General features: G+C 40.2%; 1 protein-coding gene across 2 annotated transcripts in view; it reads right to left on the reverse strand.

Annotated features, from left to right (window-relative positions):
- The window catches only part of gstcd (glutathione S-transferase, C-terminal domain containing), a 154,665-nt gene extending 146,604 nt beyond the window's left edge, over positions 1-8,061 (reverse strand). Inside the window, exons 1-2 of one of the 2 annotated variants that reach the window (XM_068045774.1) lie at positions 8,000-8,061; positions 5,870-6,295 (exon numbers count right to left, since the gene is read on the reverse strand). In XM_068045774.1, coding sequence (XP_067901875.1) covers positions 5,870-6,283 — 414 coding nt within the window. In that variant the 5' untranslated portion in view covers positions 6,284-6,295; positions 8,000-8,061. Of the gene's footprint in view, positions 1-5,869; positions 6,296-7,525 lie in introns of both variants that reach the window. The other variant, XM_068045764.1, reaches the window with a different exon arrangement.
- Between the last annotated feature and the right edge of the window lie 16 nt (positions 8,062-8,077).

Genomic DNA, 8,077 nt, shown 5'->3' on the forward strand with positions numbered 1-8,077 from the left:
TAGGAAGGACCTGTTTCCCTTCACAGAGAAGTCAATAACCAGGGTGCATAGACTTAAAGTAATTGGTAAAAGAATTAGATGGGAGCTGAGGGGAGGTGGTGTCTGGAATTCTCTGCCTGAAAGGGTGGTACAGGCAGAAACCCTCATTGCATTTAAAATGTACTTCAAAATGCACTTGAAGTGCCATAACGTACAGGGCTATAGACCAAGAGCTGGAAAGAAGGATTAGGCTGGATAGCTCTTTTTCAGCTAGCACAAACATGATGGGCTGAATGGGCTCCTTCTGTGCTGCAAATTTCAATGATTTTAGGACGATATCAAAAATCCCAGCCAGCAGATCCTACCTGTCTGCCCGCCACTAGTGGGCAGCATTCCTCTTTCACCAACCCCACTAAACCTAGGAATCAAGAAACAAATTGCTTCAACCACTAAACTCCCAACATTCCCAGTGCAAGCACGACCATGCCAAGAAGCCTTAATAATAACAATGTACAATAAAATTTCTGCAACCAAAATGCACAATTAGTTCACAGAATCGAGATGTAACTGTAGAGTATTGAAAGTACAGCACCACACTATGGTGAAATCTTGTATCTGCAATCATTTCTTGTCAACTTTTTCCATTACAAATGACTATGGAAATCTAAGCCAACACTTCAGTACGGTACTGAAGGACACCTGCATTGTTGGAGGTGCCATCTTTCAGATAAGATGTTAAACCGAGGTCCTGTCTGCTCTCTCCAGTGATTGAAAAATATCCCTTGGCATTATTTCAAAGCAGAGCAGGGCGACTTTGCCAATACTTATCCCTCAACCAACATCACTAAAAAGAGCAGATTAACTGGACGTGATTGCATTGCTGTTTATGGAAGCTTATTGTGTGCAAATTGGGTGCAGCATTTCCTATATTCCAACAGTGGCTACACTTCAAAAGTGTGGGCCATAAAGGTCATAAAAGGCACTATATAATTGCAAGTTTTTCTTCCTATAACAATTGCCTATGTAAACTTGTCACACCGATTTTATACCGCCCTGCCAGTGACAGCATTGTAGCAGCACCACTAACAGCAGGTTGCAGCTACAGCATGATAAGTTAACAAAGGCAGTTTCCATTACACACGTAGATATAGCAATTTATAATGAAAATGTAAAACAAAATTAATGACTCAATGTACAACTTTAAAATGGGGACTGAATTACATCCAACCTCCCTGATCCAACTATCCCCTGTCCTCCAACCTACTTCACCTTAAGATTAAACTTGGTCTTCACTGCCCATGTACAATGCGACAGATAGGCCAGTAAAACTTAAGATGGAAAAATATTTAACAGTTCCTATCTGTAATAATAATTCCTTAGCAAATCAGTAATAAAATAAAATCAAGGGTCAAACAAAATATGCCTTCAAAAGCCTGATGACTGAACAATGGCACAAGATATGGCTTTTCACTGGGAATTACCAAATATGGAAGCAAAATAGGACACAGGAGAAAAAAAACTACTTCCTAGCTTTTTTTACACTATTTTGTGCTGGATTGCTTCCAGTAATGTATGATTGATTTGACCAAAATTCATTCCAAATGCAAAATAGATTTTACACTGTCCTCTAAAGGTCAATCATCAGCTATAAATAGCACTAAAAGTAATAAAACAAAGAACTGTAACACGCAAAATAGAAATTAATAGTACGGAGAGGGTTAGTCTCTAAAATCTAACAATTGTTGAAGACTTCCGCCCTTGCACAATCGTGAGGGAACAAGAGATTAAATTCCTAAAAGGTGACGATGATCTCTAATTTTGTTCTGTCGACTGGATGTTAAACATTCTGTGCTCCTATATGAAGAAGAAAGTGACTGTTCACTAACATTTCTCTCCAAAAATGCACTATTAAAAGCAGATTAGCCAGTCATTCATTTCATAAATGTTTGTAGGATCTTACTGGAGAACAGTAGCAGCTGCAGTCACCTGCATAACAACAATCACTGCCTCTCAAAAGTATTTCACTGTATGTCTATTGCTTAAAATGTTTCTGCAGGATATGATAAGATGCCATATAAATGCAGGACCATCTTTCTTAACCTACTGGAACTTCTTGCTTAATTCCCTATCTCTGTAATCTCCTCCGGATCTACAACCTTCCGAGATCTGTGTTCCTCTAATTCTGGTCCCTCGTACACCCCTGATTTTCTTTGCCATCGTTGGCAGCCATGTCTTTAGCTGCCTAGGCCCTAAGCTCTCGAATTCCCTCCCTAAACCTCTCTACGTATCTCTCTCCTCATCAGCTTAAAATTTACCTCTGTGACCAAGCTTTTGGCTACCTGCCCTAATATCTTCTTATATGTCTCGCTGTCAAATTTGGTCTGACAATGCACCTGTGAAGTGACTTGGGATGTTTTACTTCTTCCAGGGTGCTATATAAATGCAAGTTGCTGTTGTTGCCTCATTTTAAAGTTTGGCGTTGCAGACTGATTTTGTAGAGACCTGAATCTCCTATTGCTAATCTTGTGCCCTGACTGGCCACCAAATCACAAAATCACAGTGCAGAAGGTGGCCATTCAGCCCATTGTGTCCACACCAGCTCTCCGAAAAAGCAATTCACTCAGTTCCATTCCCCCACCTTCTCCCCATAACCCTGCACAATTAGTCCACTAAATCAAGCAAAACGGATCAGGAACAATAAAAACTCAAAATAATTCAAATGCATGGAAAGGTCACTGGCTCATTAGAACCTGCTGTTAACACACCCACCATCAGTAGACAGAGAATGAACAGTGACACCTAACTATGGAAATGACCTTTGGTTTATCTGATATTTCTCCCACATGAGACCGTGCAGAACTGACTATTGGGAAAAGTCAGTCCTACCATTTGGAGATTACTGTTCCCTCCCATTCAAAGAATTTGACACAAAGCACAAGAAATTCCTCTGCTATCAAACGTCCTCTCTAATGACATTATGAAATAAAGCAGTCTCTGTGTGTTGTACTGCATTCTCTGTAACACAACACTCTATGACAATGTTACTGGAGACAGATGTTGTTAGCTTTGATATTCAACATTCTCTGAAAAAAGATTGCAAATGTTGGAGTTAAGTAACTTTTACTTACGTTGAGTGAAAAATGCAGCTGTCCTATTACTGCAAAAAACACAATAAATACTTGAATACATAAAGTAGATTTTGCTTAAAACCAAATATTTCACACACTGCAGAATATTAAAGCACCAAGAAGGTTTCTCTAATAATATTTTTAAAAAGTACCATCATCTCCCAGAATTTCTCCTTACATATCCCAGCAGCATCTCTTATAGATTAATACTTGCCCTACACCTTAACAAAACATGCAAAATTAAACTATTGCCTTCTCATTTCCATCAGTTAAAACAATGATTGTACATGGGGATATTACCAACCAACACACAAATACCAATGCTGTGCCTTTACTGTATCTTATTAAAATAAGTATTGTCCAAAGCAGCTTTGCCGGGTTAGATGAAGAGTGGGAGGAGGCTTGTGTAGAACATTAATGCCGGCATAGATCAGCTGGGTCAAATAGACTGTTTCTATGCTGTAGATGCTATTACTTCTATGTGATAAGCTTTGTCTTACATGCTAAGGCTTTCCAATTAAATTAAAAATAAATGTCAGCACTTAGAGTAAAACCTGAAAGTACCAGTTAATTAACTGTATACAGCATCTCTGAACAATGTACTCTACATTCCACAAGAGGCAGCTATTTATATAACTGACCTTATGTCTGTGCACAATTCCTGTCAACATTTTTCATAATAACCCATGTCCACACTTAAAATAGAAACTGTCCATGTAAATCTGTCTTGCTTAATTCTATTCTCCCTGCCAGTGGAAAGGGAAGAATATGATTTTAAAATGAGGACTGAATTATATTTATTCACCCTAGTCCAATTATCCCCACCTTACAACTCCACATCACCTGAAGACTTCACTTGATCTTAATTCCCTATATGCAACACCATGGAGAATTGACTAGTTACAATGAATCTTGGATAGTCTCATTATTTTCCAGCTCCCATCATCTGAGGCGACAGGCATTTATACATAGACTGAACGCATGAATAGCTGCCATCTTAGACCTCCTCGAAATGTGCACTGCTCACCTCATACAGTAAGGCAGTACCTTGAGATGCAGCAGGAAATTGGTACAACAGGGAACTGAACACAGCCAAAAAATACAGGACATTGAAAATTCACTATCTTATGTAATATTGTAACAAAAATTTCCAAGTCAGTTTAAAGGTATCTTAACAGTTTTTGGTGAGCAAATGGTTAATTTTACTTTTCTGAAAAAGTCCCACTTGCCAACTGAAAAGTATTTTCCCACTATATCTCTGATCACTGCATTGGAATCAAATCTAGGCCATCAAATCCCCAGGCACTGCTTCCTTAATCATCTATTGGGCAGCAGAATTAAGACAAATATTTAACTAGTGCCCTGATCCCAACCAGAAACTCACTTTCTCTTTAAAGGCCTTTCTTAATATTTTAATTCTGTACAGCAGACTATAAATGTATCACTGCTGGCAAAAAGCACCTGAAAACAATTTCACAATGACCAAAGGAAGGAAAAGTAGTTTGTGTAAATAAAAGGTGCTCATGTTCAGTTTACAGTCTCACCTTCAAGTCACAGCATGTGGGTTCAAGCCCCAGCCCAAGACTTGAGTCCATAAAATTACAGCAGGGCGGAGAATCTGCTGCATGATCAGAGGTGCTATCCCTCAGATGAGGCACTGCAGCAAAAAGCTGCCTGTTTCAGTGGTTCAGGGTGATTTCAAAGATCCTATGGCACTATTTGGAGAGCATTCCGGTCAACATTCCTCCCCTCAACTATCATCAAAAACAAATTAACTAATCATTCAATAATTGCTGGTTATGGAATCTCAGTGGGTGCAAAATATTTGCCTATAGAACACTCATCACTGTAATTCCATAGGATCATGCCAGTGTACATAAGAGGCTACTTGGACCATAACGTCAGTGCCAGCTCTTTGTGAGACCTAAAAATGTCAACTGCACTGCACAGTCCCTACAGATATAGCCCCGTATCTTCCTCTGTTTCCCATCTTTATCCAGTCTTCCCTTAAAAACTACAGTGGGATCTGCCGCAACTATTCCCAAAGCATCCTCTGCTCCAACAACCCTCCATGTATTCAAAGAAATTCATTGCATGTGAAATGCTTTGCGATCTGATAAGCTACTAAATAAGTGAGTTATCTTCCAGGCCTGTATTCTCCAATGGGGCCAACACCCTTCCTTTTTGGAAGGGCGGAACATCTCATCTGAGTCAGCATACCAACTTGCAGTGGCATGCCTTGTCTGATATGGTCCGGGAAAAATTGGGAAATCCTACCAATAGGAAGTCCCCTCCAACACAACAGAGTGGGCAGAGGCTATCAAAATAATAAAGGGATTTGATAAGGTAAATACAGAGAAACTATTTCCTCAGGTGAATGAAGAATGCCAACTCTTTGTGAGACTAACCTAAAAATGTCAACTGCACTGCACACTCCCTACAGCCCTGTATCTTCCTCCGTTTCCAGTCTTTATCCTTTCTTCCCTTAAAAACTGCCATTTAGGAGTGAAATCAAAAAGCACTTTTTCCACACAAAGGGCAGTGGAACCAGAAATCTGGATCTCACTTCCCCCAAAAGGCTGTAGATGCTGAGACATAAAAATTTTGGTGATTGAGATTGATAGATTTTATAAAGTAAGGCTATCAAGAGATATGGAACAAAGTTGAGTAAATAGACAAATCATCCAAGATCCAACTAAAAGACAGAACAGACTCGAGGAGCTGAATGGCCTTCTCCTGTTCCTACATTCTTAAATACTCACCTCAGCACAAGCCTTTAAGCAGGTCTTTTTGAAGCCAAGCAGCTCAGAGACATCTTTCCTGTTGCAGCCTGTATCACAAGTCCTCTGTATAATGTGTCTCAATACCACAGCAAGCCCAGCTCGACAAAAATTCCCATCCTTTTTCACCAGAGCAGGCAAACGACAACTCCGAACCACTGGAGGCAGCTCCTCCTGGGAAAGGATGTTGGTAGGAATATTGGCTGGCATTCCTTTCTTCCAAAAGGGACTGCCATCAGTGTCTTCATTGGGTACAAGGAACACCTTAATCGATGTGGTGTCACAATAGGACATTAGAAACAAAACAATGGATGTGTGGAGAGGAAAAACCCTGTCTTCTGTGTGGTGGGATAGCTCGAGGTACAGACAATCATCGTACATGCTGTTGTTCTTCATTTCTGAAATTACCTATAGAAAGTTCAATAGCAGGTCATTAAGAATATAGCTATAGTCACTGAAAAATCATTTGCAGTTATCTATTTATAATTTTTTCAAATTATTTTACCAGACTGCCACAAGCAATGGAATAAAAAAATAAAGCATCTGAAAAGCTTAATGTTTCTGGGTTGTTTTTTGAGATTAAAGGGAACAGGAAGAGTCAAACGAACTTTGGAAATAAACTCTGGTCTACTATTTGTGAAGCGGCTATTTTCGAGACAGTGTAAAAGCTGAAATCAAAATAGAATTCCAGGCAAATGAAGCAAGGAGGGAAGATCAAAAATAATTGCCATATATTTTTAATTAAACTGAGAAATATTCTAGGAGAGATCAAATGGTTCACAAACGTGCATAAAAACATTTGGCATTTCATGGGACTTTTTGCAAAGACAGATGATCAAAAGGGGGCTTATGAAAGAATTGGCAGACGGCCCAAGAAAAACCACCAAGACACTGTTTAATATGGAGATCTGTACATGTATGGTAGTGTGTACCAGCAATTTCTGCACACAAAGTTCATACTGTGCTGGTGCCCTGAATCATTAAGATCAGGCACCAAAGATCTTAATATATCACTGATTATTCAGATTCTTGAGTCCTGATCATATTATGAAAAATTTTATAATCCTGAATATATCTCAAAAGAGGTATGTTAGTTGCAACGAGGTTCTTAAATTTATCACTTGATACTGGGATCTGAATGGTCGGGGCCCCTCCAAAGGCAGAAACGGAGACAGGAGGCCCTGAAAATACTGATGCTAGGCGGCATGTCAGTTACAGGACGCTGTTCCCAATGCCAGCAATGTTCACCAGGGAGGGGACCAAAATATTAATAATGCTTACATCTTTATAGTGCCTTTCACAACCTCATTAACACCAAATTACTGGGCTTAACAACTCATGAACTTGTTTGAAGCTCACCCTAACAGCACATTATTCACTTTGGCTCAATAGTAGCACTTTTGTGTTGAAGTCAGAGGGTCAAGAGTTCAAGTCCCACTCTAAAGATCTATAATCTTAACAAGTAATCCTGACTGGTACTTCAATGCAGTATTGTTGGAGGTGGTGTCTTTTGGATGACCTCTCAGGTGGGTCCAATAGATTTTACAGCATGGCTCAAAGAGGAACGGGGGCGTTCTCCCACTTCCTGGCCACTATTTAACCCTCAGCACCACTAAAACAGATTAACAGGTCATTTACCTCATTGTTGTTTGTGGAAACTTGCTGTGCACAAATTGGCTGCCGAATTCCCTACATTACAACTGCGACTCCACTTCAAAAGTAATTCATCGGTTGTAAAGCGCTTTGGATCGTCCTGAGGCCGTGAAAGGTGCTACATAAATGCAGGTCCTGGGAAGAAGTGGTGTGTTGCCAATTCAGATTTCATAAACTATTGACGGGATTGCTGCATCCTTTGCACTGCACACGTTCTGCATGTTTCAATAGGTTTTGCAATCTCTGGCTGATTATAAATACTGACTGGAACAATTCCTCTGTGCTGCTTGACAAGGGATGGAGACTAGGCTGAAGGTGAGTGAGGCTGGGCCTTGTCACAGAGACACAAAGATGAAGCCAGCGGACCTCAGGATCGGGGTGGGAGATAAGAAAGGTAATTGTCCAGGGCATCCAACAGCTATTTTACAGGTACCAGTATCCCCGCATGCACCTAATTACCTGAAAGGACAGAGCAGCCGTTTCACCAACCCTGGGAGTGGGGGACCTGAAAACCGGACGGACCGGATGTTACCCGTT

This window comes from Heterodontus francisci, chromosome 1, assembly GCF_036365525.1.
Source record: "Heterodontus francisci isolate sHetFra1 chromosome 1, sHetFra1.hap1, whole genome shotgun sequence".
NCBI classification, from domain to species: domain Eukaryota; kingdom Metazoa; phylum Chordata; class Chondrichthyes; order Heterodontiformes; family Heterodontidae; genus Heterodontus; species Heterodontus francisci.